Source organism: Pygocentrus nattereri, chromosome 26 (assembly GCF_015220715.1).
Source record: "Pygocentrus nattereri isolate fPygNat1 chromosome 26, fPygNat1.pri, whole genome shotgun sequence".
In the NCBI taxonomy this organism is placed as follows: Eukaryota; Metazoa; Chordata; class Actinopteri; order Characiformes; family Serrasalmidae; genus Pygocentrus; species Pygocentrus nattereri.
The window spans coordinates 22,201,551-22,222,453 of record NC_051236.1 but is presented as its reverse complement, the minus strand read 5'-3'; the positions used below and the strand labels follow the sequence as shown (position 1 = coordinate 22,222,453).

The 20,903-nt window shown below is 39.2% G+C and overlaps 2 protein-coding genes across 4 annotated transcripts; both read right to left on the bottom strand.

The window, feature by feature from the left end:
- Positions 1–207: 207 nt before the first annotated feature.
- mier1a (mesoderm induction early response 1a, transcriptional regulator) lies at positions 208–9,333 on the bottom strand. Of its 3 annotated transcripts, none has more exons than XM_017721288.2 (13): positions 9,286–9,333; positions 7,584–7,611; positions 6,717–6,865; positions 4,871–5,017; positions 4,640–4,763; positions 4,376–4,434; positions 4,192–4,264; positions 3,929–4,080; positions 3,753–3,834; positions 3,392–3,480; positions 2,806–2,849; positions 2,205–2,332; positions 208–1,552 (listed from the first exon to the last, which is right to left on the bottom strand). In XM_017721288.2, the coding sequence occupies exons 1-13, from the start codon at positions 9,292–9,294 to the stop codon at positions 1,263–1,265; spliced, it is 1,374 nt and encodes a 457-aa protein (XP_017576777.2). In that variant the 5' UTR covers positions 9,295–9,333; the 3' UTR covers positions 208–1,262. The 3 variants fall into 3 exon arrangements, with proteins under 3 accessions (XP_017576777.2, XP_017576786.2, XP_037390802.1); XM_017721297.2 differs by having other exon boundaries at positions 4,880–5,017; positions 9,286–9,332; XM_037534905.1 differs by having other exon boundaries at positions 9,215–9,292.
- A 1,025-nt stretch (positions 9,334–10,358) lies between these two features.
- slc35d1a (solute carrier family 35 member D1a) lies at positions 10,359–20,435 on the bottom strand. The gene is made up of 12 exons (XM_017721275.2): positions 20,188–20,435; positions 19,877–19,910; positions 19,693–19,779; positions 17,957–18,024; positions 17,706–17,777; positions 17,530–17,598; positions 16,714–16,816; positions 15,765–15,857; positions 14,000–14,067; positions 13,826–13,904; positions 12,063–12,145; positions 10,359–11,975 (listed from the first exon to the last, which is right to left on the bottom strand). Exons 1-12 carry the CDS (start codon positions 20,295–20,297, stop codon positions 11,867–11,869), a joined length of 975 nt encoding a protein of 324 aa, XP_017576764.1. The 5' UTR covers positions 20,298–20,435; the 3' UTR covers positions 10,359–11,866.
- Positions 20,436–20,903: the final 468 nt, after the last annotated feature.

The window sequence follows — 20,903 nt, the reverse complement described above, 5'->3', positions numbered from 1 at the left end:
AATGCAATTCATTTTCTCAGTGAAAACAGAAGTTTCCAAAAAACTACAGGAGTTCTGGAATTTCCCTTTGGGATCTCCTGAGATTAATGGTTCAGAAACAAGTATGTTTTCATGGTTATGCTGCTGCTGCAACAACAAATTTAAGAAAACAAATACAAAGAATAACAGCTATACGTGCTCTCCATAACCACTACCACAAATATCAGCTGGTGTGTGAGGCTTTACTTGGTTCAGATTACAAAGAAATAATTAACTACTTTATTCAGCTTACAGTGTTCACAAATGAAATGTGGCAAGTAGACAAAAGACCAAAAGAAAAATACTGAACATTCATTTACTAGTAAAAGACTGTAGAGAAAAATAAAATTTTATAAGAATGATAAAACAACCTACCAGCACTATGATAAAAGTTTACACAACTCGCATTATGTTAAAAAGATCCTTCAAACATGGTATTATTCTATAAACCTTAAAAAATAAGATGTGGCTGAAGCAATAGTGCTGAGACAGACAGTCACAGGAAATAAATAGCACTATTCAGTCTTACGCTGCCCGTAAAGAGAAACAAATATACCTTCTGCACCAAACTCATGTTCAGCCACTGTTGTATAAAAATATAAATAGCTATCAAATACAAAAATATGAACATATTTTCTTACAAAACCTTTTAGCAGTAATAGTGTTAAAAGGACGTCTCCACATGCTCAAATATAAATTCCAAAACTAGACTGGAGGAGCGGAGGGGCAGTCAGAACTAAAACTGATATGCTTCATTATGTTGAATACAAAATCGTTTAAATCAGTAATGAGAATTTTTTCATAGAAAAAATGGGTAATGAGGTTTTCTTTTGTTTCCTTATCACACTCTTCTCCTTGTATTCATTTTAAAAGAAATGAAATTCTAAATTACATTTTGCTAAAGCTGCCACTTTTATCACTTCACAGAGCTTGTTATTTTAGTAGTTGTGATTTTGTAATCTAGTTACAAATCTAATGTGCATTACTAGATACAGTGCTTTACATTTTAGCTCATAATAAATGAACTCTGATACCTTGGGCTCCTAGATAGAAATAAATGACAAAGAAAGCTTACAAGAACCTTTTGGTTGCTAAATTATGTCACTTTGGGGTATGAATTAGATCAGCACAGCCACAGAAAGCTTAGATTTGATTTTTTCTTTTTTTTTTGTTTTACAAATTGAATCCCTGAAATTCAGCCAAATCTGTACCTTCTATATTTTCTTGGAGTGTTACTGCTGGTGTTAAACTGTCTCCATCCTGCTGCCTGAGACAGCTGCTTTCATAAGAAGATCCACTTCAGTCTTCTGTCTTTTCAAGGGGCTCTCTGAGCCCTCCTCATCCTCTCTCTGTCTGACCAAACGACTTACAGGTTCTCTGCTTGGACTGCTGTTGTCTGGTTTAGGGCTGGAATGGAACATTGTGTCTGATGTGGTATGATCTAAACCATGTGAGGAGCCATTTGTGTTGCTACGGTCACCTGTGTGGTCACTAACACAGGCAAGGAGTTGCTCAGTAGAACGGAAATCAGCATCTGTGGTATAGACAGATATAGAGAAGACTGTGATTAGTAAAGGAGGCTGAATAATAACTATTAATAGAGCACTTTTCTTACTGGTGGTAGCTCAAAGTGCTTTAAAGATACGTTTAACAGAAGTAATTAAATTTGAATTGTATTTTCTTCTATTATAGTTGCTATTCAGTATTCATAAAAATAAAAAAAGACATACAGAAAAGAGAGGTAAAAATGTAATAAAATAATTTTTCTTAAAAGTGAGCACTAAGCTTGACCGTCTTAACAAAATGTGGAATTGAGTTCTACAGTTTAGAAGCATGATAACAGAAATCTCTCCACATTTCTGTATTTTAAAAAAGGTATTTTCAGAAAGCCAATATCAGCAAATGAAAGATCACATATTGGAACACAGTCATTCTGTGAAGTAGGTAGGTGCTTCACAATTTAGAGCTTTAAAAAAACAGAGAAAGAACTTTAAAATCTATCCTAAAAGATACAGGTTGAAGTTCTAAGTTTTATTTAAAATGCCACCTCTCAGATTTCAGCACCTAAAAGTCCAGCTATATTTAACTGCTGTGTGAAAATTATTTACAAGTTCTGTATTTGCAATAATGTGTGTGTAAAGGAACTTCAATATACAACATTAACACACAAAAGAAGGCAACCTAACCTTTGTGTGTGGTGAGACTGTTTTCAGTTTCCAGCTGGCCACCGCCACAGCTGGAAGCAACAGGATGACCAATAGTTTGTCTGACCTCAGCGTTCTCCGTCTCACTCAACACCCGGCCTGTGACGTGCCTGAATACAGACATATCACAAAAAATCCAAATAACAATACATATAAAAAGACTGATTATCTGGAATGATTGAACATTCAAACATTCAAACCAATCTGACTAAATGGTGATGACACAGTTCATTCTATCACTGATTATATGGTTTTTCTGCCCATAACAGACAGATAAAACTTTGGAAGATTTTATGTGACCTTTAAGCAGTATGTGATGCTGCAGCAAGGATTATAGTAACAGTTACTTAAAAAGTAAAAAATGTGCTTGGTTCCACGCTATGTATTTGTGGAAAATCTCAGAGGGACTATGTACTTGTGGAAAATCTCTGAGGGACTATGTACTTGTGGAAAATCTCTGAGGGACTATGTACTTGTGGAAAATCTCAGAGGTAACTTAATCAGACTCACTAGAGAGATCTGCCTAAAAACAAAGAAAAAAGGGAATGCCGTTTCAAATGTAAAATCCTGAAAGTTGGCTTACATGACATCAGGATGAAGACTGGCTTTTCTATTCCAGAGTTTGATCTGTTGAGCAAAGAAATAGTCTGGTCATACATCCTTCAGTATTTAATAGAAGGCAAGACCTTCTTTCACAAAACTAGTTCTCATCTGGATAACAAATTTTAAACAATTATGCCAAACGCAGGGCTGGGCAATATGACATAATTAATCATGACAATGATAAATAAAGACACAATATGTCACAGTATGCTGAACACACTTAAAAACACTTCCCAGCTGCACGGTTGATTACAAAGAGAGTATAATTTGTCCTATTTAATGTATTATAGTATGTAAAATGTATTTTTTTTTCTTTTTAATAGTATTTATTAAATATGGCACTACTTTGTCTGCTCAAGCGCATCAGAAAAAAGAAATATGACATGTCATGTATTGTGAAAAGTTCTTGAAGTATCATATTAGATTTTTCCCATATCGCCCAGCTCTACAAACAAGCACATCTTAAGAACCTCATCCATGATTTTTGGGCTGACATTTAATATTTTGACTACTTTAAGCCAATCATGCACACTTTGTATCAAAAGTGTGAAAGCATTCTGACTCACCTTGTTGGCTTCTACAGAGTTATCCTTTTCACATGCTTCAACTTGTTCAAAATCTCGATTTTCCTCCTCCGTCCAAAATGACAGGTCCTCTGAAAGAGAGATTTCAATTAAACAGAAGCATTCATAATAAACTAAGTCATTTAAAGCTTTTCCAAGGAAACACTGATCAAGGAATATTTATTTTCTGTTGTTTTTATCAAAAGTTAGAAAATTTGAAAACGTTAGTTAACATTAGTAATAAACACAGTGCAATGTGTTTTACAGTACATTTCAAATGGGTTTTCATAATTATTTTAATCTTATTTTAAATGAAGAAAAGTGTAGGCATATAGATATAAAATTAAGAACATCACACGCTTACCTTTAGCAGGCTTTATGCTGAACTTCAGTCTATTTAAAGCTTCTTCCTTGTTAAAGTTGCATTTCACCAACTCATAGAGAGCCTGTTATATATACAATGGAAAACATCAGCCTGAGGTTTAGCAACATCATCAGAACAGAAAGAATCCTTAAATATGCACAACATTTCATATTTACCTGCTCATTGTCCTTAATAGGAGGCCTCTTTGGGAGGGCCTCTCCACTGATCTCCTCCCCACTGCGTTTAGAAGCTTCAGCTAAATAATCCACCACCTCGTTCTCTGGCAGCAACCTCGGATTCCACAAAAGCTGATCATCATTCTCATACACTGCAATGGTGAAAAATGGACAAAAGAAGTGAGTCAAGTTTAATGATGGACAAATGAGAAGGACAAAAACCACAGAGCATGACTACTAAAGCGTCTTTTAGCATAATTTACCCTTTTCGTTGTCTTCATATTTGCACAGCCCAGTAGGTGTCTCAGCCTGGTACATTGGTCCAACTTTAACCTCCTGAATGCCCAAAAACACATTTGAACTCATTAATTAAAAATAACATGTACCTGAACATTTAGTATGACTTTAAAAATGATAGTTTAGAGGTACCCATTTTCATAATTTTACCTTTTTCCACTCCTCAGATGGAATATATTCCTCATCTTCAGACTCATCAGCAAAGTTACCTATGAATCAAACATTTAAATAGATCACTTGTGTCAAACACAGTGTTGATGTCCATTCACTTCACGAAGTGAAGGAGAACCAAACATTTATTTGGTTGTTGTTTTGGGCAGTTTGCCAGGAAAAGACAGAGAAGATGCCAAGCTTTTAAAACAGAAGAACACTGTGCATTACAATGAAAACAAATGTCTAGAGTCTAGAACATACTGTCAGAATAGCTGCATGGCTCAGGACAGAGAAGCTGAGCTGTGCCGTGTGTCCTTCTGTTTTGAGCAGACTCATCACTGGATGATAAGGTATCCTCCACTTGGTCACATGACTCTCTGTCCCCCTTACACAGCCAAGCACACGGACAGAGAACAGGAGAGGAAAACCAGTCAAGACCTTTATATCTCAAAAATTAAAGTCAACATGTTTTACTTTTGCTGTTTAATTTACTTTGCTTGCCTTGAATTTTTGTTGAGCGGTGCTGCTTTGATCCTTCTCTGAAATTTCCTGCTCTTCTGTTCCTTCATCTTCTTCTTCTGCCGAATCTCCTTCATAACCATACATCTTTAGAAGCTCGTGAAGAGGCATCTCTCCTTCCTGTAGCATACCCAGAGCACACATACATGTTAACACTGATATTCACTATCGGGTGCTCAAGTTCTCATACTGGTCTGAATGACCACTTTGAAGTCCCATACTCACAACAGAAGACCCCTGTTGTTGATGTGCAGTTCTGTGCAAGTCAGAGACCACCTTTAAATTATTTACTTTTTTAGTCAAAAATACCCATTAAGTTGTTGTTGGCATCAGGAACAAAGCAAGAAATATATTTTGCAGAAAATGACACAGAAGCATCAACAACTAAATATAGTATCAGATTTCTCTGTGTTTATTGTGTTCAGCCTTCGCCTTAATTGCCAATTGCTTTAAGTATTTCAAATAAATCTGCAGGAAAAATTTCCCACACCTCCGCAATCCAAGTAAATCCAAACAAACATTTAGACTCATCAGTCCATAAAGTCTTACTTCTCATCTCAGATGTCCACTATTAACATTTTAGTACAAATGCTTTTGCTTATTTCCTTTGCTCAATAAGGTCATCTTGACAGCTACACATCATTTAAGACCCATAGTGATGTCTTCTCAGAATAACTGTTTTTCAGAAAAAAAGCAAGAAGCAAGAATGGATCTTGATTTTCTCAAATCTCACAAAGATAAAAGTCTTAAGTGCTGATTTCTGATTATTTCTGGCTGTCAGGAGTCCAACTTTTTTCATATCTTTTAATATATTTTTATTTATTCCAGTTTTTCACTTCTTTTCCTTTGACTTTCCACTTCCTAATGCAAGTGGATTATTTAATATCTAATCTCTTCAGAAAGATTTCCTTTAGCCTTTAGCTTTGTACATGAGAAAAATATAAAAAAGGCAGCAAAGGTGTGTTTGGGTAGTCGTTTGTGTGAATGTTAGTGTCTCTTTGAAGGGAAACAATGTCAGTAAGAGCTTTGGAAACAGCTTTTGTTGGGAAGACGGCTGTAACTTACTGGTTTCAGAATGATCAGAATGACAGAAGAGTTCAAATGGTGGTAGAGTGAATAAAAGTAAAGAGTGGACAAACTAAATATGGACAGATTACTTATTACACTTGGGGTTGAATGCTTTTGTGTAATTTTCTGTTAAGCATGTTTCCCACTTTTACTTTGAAAAATGAATAACATACTCAACTGAATAACTGAATGGGTGGTCTCTGCCTTTTTCACAGTACTGTGTATAGACTAAGTAAGTTGACAGTCAGTTCCTATGTAATTTTACTCAACAAGATCCTGATCTGAGACTTTATACTGTGCAGGTTTCTAAAGCAACACAACATTGCTAGACATCTAATCAGAAAAACTACAGAGCAAAACAGTTTAATGGACTGACGCTAGATTATTAATCATCTCAGGCACAGAAAGTGGCTGAACAGTGGGTGCAGTTAAAGCTGACTGTCAAGGATAGATAAAGTTAGCAGACCGTTTATCAACAAATGTTTATAAAACCACTGAATAGTCATCCACAGAAAATCACTGCAGAAGCCAACATCTCCTTGGCCCAGTTTATGACTGGAGGGCCACTTGCAAAGCCGATAAAGCTATTGTTAAAACCCCACATAACCTGGTCTGAGGAACATAACTTTTATTTTGGAGCTACTGAAGACAGAAATGCGCAGAAATACTATCTGATGAGTCTTTCTTTGTGTTTTTCAGCATCTGAATGACTTGTAAGGTTTAAAGCGTGTTAGCAGTAGCTGCAACTCACTCGAGTGAGGTCGTCTATCTCTGCACTGAAGTTGGTCTCTCCTTGCAGCATCTCCTCCTCCTCCAGCGTCTGCTCGTCATCAAAGTCATGAACAAGCATGTCTGCAGTCGGCTCGAAGTCACCATCCTCGTCCTGAACGGCTGAATCCCCTTCATTTAAGAAAACAAAAGCTCTCTAATACTTTTTCCCTAAGGTTTCGCCTCTGACGAAGCACATTACTGCTCATCATTCTTCTGCTGTAATTGTTTAGGCTATATGATTATGAAACAATCTTTGTAGATAACCAAGCAAGTACCAAACTAATCAAGCACCAACAAAATGAGTTACACTCGAGAGTAAATGACAGGTAAAAATGGTGGCTTTCAGGGAAACACTTCATTGTTCTAACACAGAGTGGCTTCCCACTGAAATGTACTGGATTCCCCTAGACAGTGTGTGTGTGTGTAAGGTGATGTGTTTGATGTTGTTGGTCACTTGATAAACAGATGATACACTGCGATAAACAGAAAATTTTCATAAAAATATGTTTAAAAAAACAAAAATTAGAGCTGCAATAATCAGAAAAATGAAATAGACTGAGAATGAGAGAAATGACTGTCCGAAGCTATTTTTTTCCAAAATTCCAACTCAATTAAATTAGAAATATGAACTATAAGGCTTATTATAGTGTTCAAATATAGGTTAGACAGACAGTGCCACAAAGTGACCAGACACAAGATATAAACTATTTTTGTAGTTGTATCTATTGTAGGTTTTCACGTCTTTGGGTGTTAATGGGTTAAACAGTTATTTAAACATTATCTGAACATTATCTGGTTAGCTAGAGTGAAAGAAATGAAAGGAAAGCCATGAACAGCGGAGAATTACCTTGTGTACTGGCACCGCTGAAGGAAAGCTGTAAACAGTAAAGAAGAACTCAGTTAATACATGACCAGGAGCGACTTTTCACCATGTTTACAGTATATCAGAGCTGTGGATTTAGCACAGACTAATGGACACCAACTTTACGCTTAACAAGAACCAGCAGCTACTTATGCAGCCACCACAATGCAACCGTGACCAGTTCACTTCGGCCAGCCAGCTGATCACAGCTAACCCAAACCCTAATCAGAAAGCGGTCGGAGGAGCCTGTTACCAACACTTCACTATTAAGCTAAATGTGAGGCATGTGCTAATATTACTACCAATACCTACCACTACTGAACAGACTAAAGGCCTTGTGTTTCAAAAGTACTTCTTATTTTATGTAAGAGATCTGAGGTTACTGAATTTGAACCCTACTGTAGAGTCCCTGTCCCTTTACCCGTGGCCCATCAGACAGCTGCTTGGGTTCCTTTCACTAGAAACGGTTAATTCCCCACAGCAACTATAAGTAGAGGTGGGAAATATGGTGATTCTGTTAGGACAAATCCTGCAAAGCGCTTTTCTGAGGAACCTGAGTAGTTATCTTGAATCGAGAGTATCATGACCATCAGTTACTTCCTTCAAAATCATGAAACGACTCCAAAACTACAAGCAGCGTAATTTTTAAAAATTAGGCCACCTGATTTAGAACAACTGACAATAACATGTGGGGAAGCCTGTGGATGTGTGTGATATTTATGAGATTAATTACTGACCAAAGTTACTTTTCGGTAATTTTCACTGAAACACTAACACTGAAGAGTTAGTAGCTGGCTCAGAATCGCAGATTGTGTTTATAGTTTAATCTAGTTTTCTTATTTTTTGTAAATGTAGTGTTTAAAAGCTTTATTTTATATTAACAAATAATCATGAGAACACAGACACTCCTCCTCCACACTTCTGCACGAAAGCGCCCCGACAAACCCCCAGCAGTCCGTCAGCTGCAGCGGAGTTGAGCGGCCGGTCCGCGCTGCTGCGGTAGCTGAAGCGGGGAGGCGGCCAATGGACCGGGTTCAGCAGTCCGGCAGCGCCGCTAACGGTACCCGCTAAACCGAGCAGCGGCCTCTCAAACTCGCCGAGAGGCGAATCTGAAAGGAGAACGGCTTTTAGCCAACGGGGCTTATAAAAGTCACGGCGACGGAGCGGGTAGCTACGGCCCACGAAGCGGAAGTCAGCTGCTTGGTCGAATCGTCCCGTTCCACCTTAAATGCTGTAGCAGTTGTTATAATAACGCCCGAGGCGCCAAACTGTACCTACTGCAACATTTAAGGCGGAACGGGACAGTTCGAGCAAGACGCTGCCGAACAGGAAGCCACGAGTCTTTCTCCGTGACGGCGTTTGTTTAACAGAAACAGCGAAAAGTCGGTTTCTGGCCCGGGATTAATTTTAAAAAGGTGACGTTTTATCTGTCGCCTCGAAGTTTGACAACGTTTAACGTGCGAGTTTAGCCGCGAGCTCGCTAGCTTAGCCACCGTTAGCTCGTCGTGGGCCCTGCTGGAGTTAGCGGAGCCGCTTAGCTCGCTGGCGCACTGAGGCAGCTGGGTCTACAAGTGGAAGGACACTGGCTTTAAAACGCGGAGAAGCAGAAGTCCTGCCTGAGAAAGCGCAGCAGCACGACGCGGTTTCTCCTGTTTTACTGCCACAGCTGCTCATCTTTGTTTCTTACCTCCGCCATTATTGATTACTGTGTGAACCGTGAAGCGGGCGATAAGTCGGTGGTCGGATTATTCAACATAAAAGTCTGTTTCCAGCCTGTGATCAGTACCTGGAATAAATACCTGGACTCAAAACGAAAATTATATGTATTTTTTACGAAAATGTTGTGTATTAACTCACCGTTAATCTTACCGCATTACAGTGTAATGTACTTGTATTTATTACAAAGCCAGCCTGGAGCAAACCTTTAACTCAGAAACTTGCCAGACTGATTTATTTGTTAGATTGTATACAATAACAACAGACACCGTGCAAATCAGGAAACTTTACGTTTATTTATCTCATTGTTAGCTGGCAGGTCATAAATTCAGCGTTACTGCAGTTTTTTCCCCCCTGTGTGTTTTGACCGAAAGTCCTGCAGGGGGAGATGTTCTCCCTGCTGTTTGGGACAGAAAGGCCTTCTACTGGCCCATATTTCTCCAACCTCTCAGAGGAAAAATGCTGATCTGAGATCAGTTTATATTTTTACATTTCACTGTAAGGTCGTGAAGTCCTATTCAGTGTTTTCACTGACAGGCTTGATGGACAGTGTGGATGTATGATGACGTCAGAATCATCTGAATGGCCCTAAACTGCTTTTAAAGAAAGACCTGATGTCAAGACACATTTAACCGCGATATTCATTGAACTGTGGAAGATTAAAACATTTAGGCAGCTGGTATTTCATTCATTGCAGTGCACTGGTAATCCTACAGAAATAATTGCTATATTTGTACAGACAATGCCGATCCACTTGGATTTACTCCCAATTTCTGGATTTTATACGTTTTCCCACAGTTCCCATATCGGTGCCTAACTGATAAATGTAGGCCAGTGTTTCTAATTTGCTCCTATGAAGTGGATATTAGATTAAATGGGAAGTTTAACTCTGACATTGTGTCAGATCGATGATATATAGGTTTATGACAGTCCAACATATTAGAACTGCTGCAATAAACATCCCAGCAAAACACCAGAGCAGTTATATTCCACAGAACTAGAACATAAAAAAAATAATTTAACAAATGCACTTCAACACAAGAATTGGAAAACATAACTGAGGTATTTTAATTATATATGCACACAAGCTCAGCCTCTCATTGATATAATCACTGAGCTGCTATTAAAATGAACCACACATACCAGAATTAATGGAGAAAACAATATTAGATAACAGAAAATGTGTCCTTGTCACAATGCTGGCTTTGAACATTATAACCATGAACAAAAAGAAAACAGTCGGTCAAAACACATTAACAGTTGAGTGTCCAGATCAAGTAATCCAGTTGTAAAATAAACCTTGGAAAAGAACGAAGTCTTTTCATGTTATTGACCACATCAGTGGGTTAAAAGTGTATGTGAACATGAACATGGGATACATTCAATGTTATGTTGGGTATTCCAGATGTACAACATCTAGATTATATTGACAAACTCCTGATTTTTATGTTTAAACTGGTCAGAAAGTACCAATGATATCAGTCCTGACATGCAGGACACTCATTTCTCCATTTCTTTTATCTCTCAAGCACAGTTCTAAAACTAAGGCAAATCTGACAACAAACTACCGTAACTAAAGCTTCAAAAATTTTAACTAAGAAAAGTCCCAAAGTACCTGTAAATAGTTAAAGTGCAATGACTACACTGCTCACTTAAAAACAAAAGAGCATACCATAACAGGGCATCGGTACAAAAACAAGTTACTGCACGTCACTCCCTGGTACAAAGGATTAGAAAAACAGCTGAAAGAGTTGCAGACAAAATGTCCAAAGAGACATTTATAATACTGAAAAAACAGAGCAGCTCTCTTTTTCAAAGCTCAATATAATCATTCTACTCAACTCTACATTAAGTAGCAGGCATGCGACACATTCACACACAAATACAAAAAATGGCATCATATTCTCATAAACAACTTAGGGAACATTCCTGTAGTTTAACAATAAAAGAATTCAAGTTAAGCATATCCAAAACTGCTGCAAAAACAGTACAGATCTCCCTTTTTCATACAAAAATACCAAAAAGAAAAGTACAAAACTCTTCTAGAAATATTTGACAATAAATAACGACCTATCCCAACTAGTCCAACACCTTTTTATGGGGGGAAAAGGGGAAAGACAGTGTGTTAACACTACAAAAAGGCAAGTGGGGGAGACTGGAGATGATTAACACTGACCACAGCCATCACTGCATTTATTCCAATAGCAGTCTTTCAAGCTTGACCAAAGGTTTTATTTAATTCTTCATCTGCTCCATTTGTTTTCAAACATTGATAAGGGAACCCAACAACACAGCATGACTCAACCTAATCAAGCACAAGGCTTCTACATTCTTGTTTGCTGCTTGCCTGTACTTGAATGCTTGAGATTTTATTGAGCCTTTCATCAAAATGTGTCCTGGCATTTCCAACCAGCAGTCCACAAAGAACCATCTTTTCCATGTCACTGCTGACATGCCTTTTTGAAAAGGCTCCTTTTCACATACTACAAAAACTTGCAATAAATACTAAAAAGGTACAGTTCCCTTGTACCTGTGGAGCACTGAAGTGCAGGTCATACAGCCACTTTTCCCTTGACCTCCAGTTTGCTCATAGTTTCTCCTTGTTTGGCCGTCTGCTCCTCTGTGAACGTTATGTAGGAGTACACCAGGCTACCAGCAATACTGAGGCAACAAAGGCAAACCATTAAGCAAAATGTTAAACCATATCAGTACTTTATATAATCTTTTGAGCAAAGTTTAATATCATACCTGATGTTCAGACCAATGAAGTTAGTCCATGAGAATATATAATCCCCTCCAAACACCATTCCAATATATGTCACTAATATGTTCTATATGGAGAGGAGGAAAGGAATGGATCAATATATGAATGACAAACCCTGCAGATCTATATCAGGAGTCTCCAAAGTCCAGTTCCAGGGCCAAATGCAGTGCACAGACAAATTATTAATTGGCTCATGGCTTTTATTTACACAGACATGCCAAATGTCATGGGACAGGAACTAGTATTGTGTAGGACCTCCTAAAGCCCAGCAAAGTGCAGCAACGTTACACACATCGATTCCACAAGTGGATGGAAGATGTCTGGAGGGATGTTGAGCCATGCCATCTAGACAGCCACCCACAGTTCATCGGTCAATGACAGGTCTGAATGGACCAATGGACCCAAACCATGCCATGAGAACACACCCACCAGTGTGGAATCATCACCAGCCTGCACAGTGCCTTGCTGACAACTGGGGTCTATGGCCTCATTGGGTCTGCGCCAGTCCTGTAGGGTCCAGTTGGCAACCTCACAAGCCCAGGTGATGCACTCTGTCCTGCATCATGGTGTTAACAAAGGCACTGTGGTGGGTCTTCTGTTTCCATATCCCATGGAAGCTAAAGAACGCTGTACTGACCTGCAGAGAATATGCGTGTGGGGCTTCCTTTTATTTCCTTGAATGTAGATGTAATTTCTGCCAGAGTCACAATTCTAGACTGATGCCGCTGATCACGATCGTTAAACACCAGTGGGCACCCACTGTGCTGTCCACTGTGAGTGGTAATGCCATCTATGACATACTCCTGGTCCACATGCTACACTGTGGACCGAGTAATGTTAAACAACTGCACATCTTCAGAAAGGGACTGTCCCATCATTCTGGAACTCACCATCATGTCTTGTTCAAACTCTTAATTGATATCGCCATGAGCATGCCGGCCTGTGTTTTACCTCACTCACAAAAAATCACCTCACAACCTCTACAGGTGTGGGGGTCCCCAACCCACCCCCTGAGATAACGCCACTTCATTATCAATTTACATACTGCTATCCCATGACGTTTGGCACATCAGTGTAAGAGTGTTATGGTCGTCTGCCAATACACTGCAGGTTTTTCTCCTACCTGATTATGTCAGTAGCACCAATAAATTACAGGGTAATGCCAACTGTGGCAAAGTAGTTAAACTTAAACTAACTTAACTTTGAGACCCTTTCTTCTCTGACCTGGAACTTAATTTACTGAATGGTTAGTGAAGACTGCAGCCATTAAGCTGAAACATAACTTCTAGAACCAGAATTTTGGCAAGACGGAAATTTGAATAATTTTTCAACAAGAGTCGAAAGACTAATGAATTCAACACTACTCAAACCAAAAATGTAGATTTTTGTTTAGTTTGTCTTACAAATTGTTTTAAACACAAGTAAACACTTATATGAATATAACTCATATTAGATGTTTTATTGTTACCCATAAACTATTTATTTATTACAAGCGCTTACTGATCCATCAATAAAAGAAGCCGTGTGCATCTTTGATACAGTGATAGGAAACACGGTAGTACACAGAAAGCTCAGATTCTATGCATTGATGTTTTGAAAAACAAATATTTTGAATCATTTGTGAATATTTCAGCCTTCGGGTCTTTTGACATAATACGGTCTGGTGTTCTGACATTGTACATTCTTTGAAAATAGTCTGGACACCCCTAATCTGTATCATCAATTGAAAAGATTTAAACAGGCTTACTTTCAGACAACCAACAATAGTAGTTGTTAATGCAGAGTTGTACTGAGTGCACAGCACAGTGGAGTACATTAAAATAAACCTAAAAAACAAAAACAAAAAAAAAAGAATGAGAACAAACATTGCTCTTATAAAGACGTTCATTTTGGCAGTTATCAGGTGTTAATTTCAATTTACCCCATTATACAAGACATGACGAACTGTCCAACAAATAGCATATCTGACCAGCCTTCATAATCCAGAGCCTAGAGAGAATAAGGAAGAAAAAGAAAAAAAAATTAAAAACAACTTTGTAAATGAACGAAAGTTTGACATGTCACTTGGCATTAAATATATACAAACAACAGGGAGTGGCCTTATGGTTTCACAGCATGGTCTATTTCAGAAAGGCATCTGTAACTTAATGTGAGCACCTTTTCACACTGAACGAATGACTTGCTTTATAAAACCTGTTTTATTCATTTTCATTGAGAGGATAAATTCTATACTTAAACAAGCTGTAGTGAAACTTTAACTTAAAAATCTCAACAACACTACTACTAAATGTTACTAGCATTTCCTGGAAAAAAAAAAGAAAGGACTTCAGGCTTCTTACACGGTTTCCTCACAGTACATTCAGCCAAACACCCTCAGGCCTGGGCTTAATAATTTCCACTTCAGAGTTTTCCTGTTTAGAACTGCGTGGTTAAATGTAGAGACACAGAGGCAACTTTCTAAATGTGTCTCTCTGTTATTCACTTGTTTGCAAAATTGTCATGGATATTTCTGTTTTACTTTAAAGTTATAAATGATGTTCATCACACAGAGCCAACTGCTTCTTCTACTACGCTTAAATATTGTTTTGAAGTCTGCAGTAGAACTGCATCACTCTGGTGAAAGAGCACCCTAGATTCTTGAACAATGTTCAAGTTGTGTAAATTTCCACTGCCCTGTAAACACCGAGCCACAGTGTCTTCAGGCTACCTCAGTACATTAGATGAGAGGATACTGTAGAACAGGGAAAAGCTTTCCCATGTGTAGAGGCTTTTACAAAATCCAAAAAGATGGCTTAATTAATATGCAAAAATTCAGGATTCTGTTTCCCCAAAAAAACATACCTTACATGTACTTACGTTTCATGCAGATGTCCATGAGCCTCCAAAGTCATACTATTTACACTAATGTGTATATAATGGTAGCTTTGTGTTTGAGGCACTCTGGCTCCTCTAAGGAACCGCCTGCCAAATAAACTGGGGCCTCCCAGTGAACAGGCACAGCTATATAAAATAAGGCATTCACTGGGCAAGGCCTCGACATGCACAGCTGTGATTCTGAGAGCACATGCCTAAACATTTAAGCTAGAAACATGTTCCGTATGTGAAAACCTATATTTATTAAAATGCCTGACAACACAGAACCAATTTCATGATGAAACTGCCTATTAAGTTATTTTACCATGTTTATACCACATATCCTTAAAGCAGAGGTGTCCAATCATATCAACAAAGGGCCAGTGTTGCTGCAAGTTTTCATTCCAAAAAAGCAGGAACACGTGATCAGTTGTTTAAGGACCAACAGATTTAAGGAATGGAATCAGGTTTGCTTCAGCTTCTTTGAGATGGAAACCTGCAGCCACACTGGCCCTTTGCTGAAAAGACTGGACACCCCTGCCTTGAGGATATTTATGACCACTAGCAAAAGGAATCCTGGAGCAAAGCAACTCAAGCTATGTAATCTCTGTGAATGTGGCCTCTATGCAATCAACCAGATGGTGTCAGAAGCTCCCAGACACTTCTAGGGATGAGGCCTTGCTGGTGGAAAAGCACCACCAACAAGGTTGTTTCATGTTAAATTGAAAGTCCTTCATGCAGAAGTGTTTCAGAACTCATTAATCTAATTAACCGTTTTGATAGCTTTTAAAATATTATGCCATGTGCAATAACACATACTGCTGCTTTCTTACCTTGTCTATGTCTCCAGTGACATGTGCCACAAGCAGCGTTGGCAGGATCATAAATAAAGCATTGTAATAAAGCAGACCATATTTTCCCAGCTCCTGAAGGAAGGAGAGAAAGGGGGAGGGGAGACCAGGAGACCAGACTGGGTTATTCATGAAAGGCACTAGTACATTCCTGCATGCAGATGTCTGCAGATGTCATGAATACTGCCTTCCTCATGTCTCTTTCTCTCAAGTATGCCTAGCACCTCTGTACTCCTACCATGCAGACATATACAGATGCACGTCTGTCACCTAAAAAGTCCCAGCGTTTGCAGTTCTCAAATATCTCAGAACATTCAACAGAATGAAACTAAGAGCTTGTTCATAACTAAAAATATCAACCTTTCTACTTGCACTCAGTACAAGGTATACAGACAATCTTCCGGTTCAAGCTTAATTCTCTTTTAAACCTTGTGTGACAATAAATACCCAATAAACACAATTTTTTACAACAAGTAAGGTTGAACATTAACCTTGGTAGACTGGATAGCAATTAATTTCCACCAAAACAGGAGCAAAACAATAAAAAGAGTGAATTCACAGCTTTCTAAATAAAAGGGGGTTCTAAAGTATGAAGCATTTGAAACTTTAAGTAAAAATGCATCTTTCTTGGTCTTGTTGGTAGCTTTACAGCCCCTCAAATATTGTCTTAAAACAATAATGACAGGTTTGGGAGGCATCACACTACACAGTGCCAATCTATTTGTACTGTTAATATATTTTTCAGAATCCTCATGAAAATAAACCTGCCTCAATTAAAGACGTCACATATCTTAAATCATGTATGAGACCAGAAAAAGCACAACATTAAGTCAGAGTGCAAGCACATGCTGAATGACTTAGGAATATAACCACTCCTACTAGCACTTTTTAAGAGTACTGAAAAGCACCACAGTCAGTGCACTGATCTTACCTTAGAGTCTAACTTCTGCTTCACAAAGGCCCCATTAGCAGCAGTTAAAACATCATTCAGTAAGATGAACACATATCCTTGCAGATCAAAGGACAAGTCAGCACTGGACACAAAATGAACACGAGCATTAACACAAGCTTTAAGTCACACTCAAGGACTTCAAAAGAGCAAAGTGGCATCTACACACAGTATTAGAGAATATTCTCAATTTATATTTCATTCTCACACTAATGTAAATACACTAAAAGACTGAAAAACAGCACCCCACTCAAAGTGGACATCTGAATAGGTGCTTCATTCCTTTCTAGCAGACGTTTAGTAATGGTCATAGGTTCATGTGGATCTGCTCTCCATTCTACCCCCCCAAAGTAATCCACTGATGTTCTGTATTCAGTATGAAAAGACATTTCTAACAGCCTACCCTTGTGTCTCTGCCCCATGGTGCCTGTAGTTTTGGTTTTTTTTCCCACCTTTAAGACACACCATCGGAAAGGGTTTTTCTTAGACTTTAAACTGGAAAATCTCATTATCAAGACTAATGTGACACCACTGTAGGAAGCAAGTAGGCATGTTAACAACGGTTTCCATTTTGGCCAGAGGACAGCTTTAATGAAGCGGAATTCACTAATTGAAATTCAAGTCTGGACACTTCTGGACAAACCGTATATTTGGGAGTTTTAACAAAAAGGGATCAGAAAGGTGCAGGCTGTAGTTTAAAAACACCACTCAGTGGGGACATCTTTATTTCCTTTTGCAGTACATGCTTTTAAAATATTTGCAAATAAAAAAATATAAAACATCAACAGTGATACGTACCTTGCAGCCACAAAAGCCCCGAGGATCATTGTAAATACAGTGAGCTGAACCGGCCGAGAGAATTTCTTCCTATGAAAAAGGAAGCAAAGTGCCAGTATTACAATCACTGGATTACTGTTACATAAATCATAAGTTCACTGAAACAGCATTGCTGTGGTCATTTACTGTTGACTTACTTTAACAAGAAGCCCTCGGCGAGCATTGTGAAAAGAATGGAAAACCTCCTCAGGACTGTAAACATTGGCAGACTGGAGAGGGATAGAAAAAAGGTAAAGTTGTTGAGCCCACTTTTCAAAAAGCTGCTTAAATATATCACATACAATATTAAAGTGTGTTTACATCCAGACCAGGAATTTTTGCATTAATAACAGCAAGTAGGATAAACATATATCTTTAAACAGTGTTTTGCTGTAGTGTAAAGTTATACTTTAGCCTTTTTGTTCCAAACAGTCCAGATACTTGATTCCCTACATATAGAAGAGGTAGAGGAAATGTCTGAAATGAAAAGAGAAAATGAGCCAGGTGTGTCAAAAACACACCACATGTCAAGATAATGGCCCCAAGCCTTTCAAAATACCTGAAATAGTATTTCCCCATGTCAATAGAAGACATTGTGCTCTTCCAGAGAAAGGTCTCAGAAAACAATATGGTCTCTGTACACAGTCCTTTCTTACACTACAGAAAACTAAGATAAGAGACACCTACAGAATCGAATACTAAATCTTTAATATGCTTGGCTACAAATCTTCTGTTTCTACAATGTGGAACAAAGTTTAAATATGTAAGTAATATGCCAGCTGTACACAGCACACCATGAACCATCAATCAATTAAAGGCAGCTCACACCATTCCTAATGAGACTGCTTAGAGGCACCTCATTTTCAAAATATAACTATTATTCACCTTTATTATTAGTTATATTCTGAGCACAGTACAAAGCACTGTCCTAACAGTTTAGTTACCTGTCAGACTATCTAGTCATGCTGTAACCCCTCCTCACACAGCCCTGACTTTGAGTACAGTACTAGTACTGCACTATTCTGAACTAGTGTTAAAGGTAGGGGTTTAGGGCATTCAATGCACTTTTGTTTGGTTTTTTTTTTTATTCCTCTTAAGAAAAAACCCAAAAGACTCATGACTAAATGCAAACACCACCAATTTAATACTTCCCTGTACTGTTCTGAGGCCCAGGCTCATTAGATGCTCAAAACTTCCTTACAGTCCATTCATTTCAATTTCATTTAGCAGAACTCCAGAGTAATGAGGATGAGCTGTTTTGAGGCTTGACAATAACCAGTTAAAACAACACAATAACTAGCACTTCCAATTCAGTCTCATGCACAATTTGTGGAACAGGAGTCTGTGTGTCTGGTTTAAATCAGTGGTTCTGGAAGCCCCCTGCTCCAACTGACCAGTTTCTCAGAAGGGGCTTGTTAATTGGCTGACTGGTTGAATAGTGTGTGGAGGAGCATGGAAAATGCTAAAGCCTGCAGGGCAAGGGGCCTCCAGCACGAAGGACAACAACCAAGGACTAAGATAACTCCCAGACATGCAAGGTCCATCATTTCAGCAATCACACATGATCGTAAAACAGAATATAACATGTAAACGTGTAAAGTCCTGAAAGCTGAACAGCAACGGCCTGTTTCGTGGTTAGAAGCAGCGGCATAACTACTGCCAGTGTGGACAGAGAAGTTGATCTGGGGTATGCAGAAGAAGAAAAAATGGTGGCGGGGGTGGGGGACCAGACTTTCTAACGTCTCTACTGGACAGCCTTTATAGCCACACACATAATTTTACACCCATGACTCATGGGTGGCTACAATAATAATACACTTCAATCATTAGCCTCAACCACAGCACCAATGTTTTTGAGACACAGCAAACAGCAACAGTAAGTAAACAAGAAAATGACAGTCTACTCTTCTTCACTGAAGGTCATTTTGTATTGAGTCCCGTAGCCCACAGGTCAGAGGAACACCACTGCTTGGCATTATGCTTGTGGTTGAGAAATGTCTGTTAATGCACTGCAATTTCCAGTGTATTGCAGTTCTTACGAAACTCCTTTCATCACCATCATCCCACTCAACAGGACGACTAAACTGAAAGGTGGTTGGCAGCTTTGAAATTCTCTCCTACAAAGTAACGAGTCAGGTTCCTCACCTTCCTAGGTATGCTGAGGTCCCACTCTGGAAAGGTGATCACCCGCAGAGCCTTTCCCACCCATAACACCAGCACAGTGGCCAGCATCTGCGGAGGGGTACAGAGGGCACAGAGCTGAAGGCTCAGAGGGCAACTAACTACTCACGAATGTGCAGTGAATGTCACACCACGCCGTCTCTCTTACCTGGCCAATACCGAGACATATCGACGAGGGGAACCTGCAAAAGGAGAAACTGTTTTAAAACCCACAGACCCGTCCTCATCTAGAGCAAAAGACCTCAGCAGTCTACAGGTCGCGACCACAGACGGAGTTCATCCCGCTTTTATCACACGAGGGGAGAAACTCATCCGCCTGGGCTCGCTCTGCCGGGTTTCCCCTCAGACACTCAGACACGGCCAGCCGTCCCCCTCAAACCCTACAGTGTGCGAGCCCTGGTGTCCTGCTGTGAGCGGGACGCTGCCCTCGGGCAGCGGAGCGGCAGCAACTCTTCTTACCTGTAGTTTGTTAAGACGCTCTTGTTCACAACAACTATGAGGAAAGAGCTAATGCCGTAGAAAGCCGCAGCCAGGAGCTTGATTAAGAGCGTTAACGTTTCGTCCGCCATACCGGAGCGCCCTTCTCTTGGCTCTTCGTTTCTCCAGTTTTACATTCCTCTACTCCGCTCGGCTCTCTCCTCTCTCGCGTCTCTCCCCTTCCGCCATGTTCAGGCGAGCCGTGTCGTCACGCGCTTCTGCTAACAGCCACGGCGCGCTCTGTCGCCACCTGTCGGACAGACTGCGCGAAAACGCGCCGCACACGCGCAGGGTTTCTTAAAGGGGAACGTCACAAAATTTTCTGAATTTCTGCATCATTCATATATATGCAATTGTTCGCACTAGAAGCAGACGTCTGTAGACTCTCCCTCATAGAAAGCCACGGCGTGAAATAGTTATGAATATGCTGTCTGATGTCCTGTGATAAAGTTTCGCTCTTAAACAAATTTTGATCACTATATTTTAACTCCATCCATCGTTAAGCCATACAAAAGGGCCATATAAGGCAAAATAGTGTTTTTTCATACTTAGCACTATTTAACCATTATCAACATTACATATAAAACTCAGAAGACGTATAGATTCGCTCGTGGTTTTGGACAGTAAATAAACTGGCCATATTTGTACAGTAGACATTGGGACCCTTGTTTCCTATCATCACCTTGCAAGGAAATAAG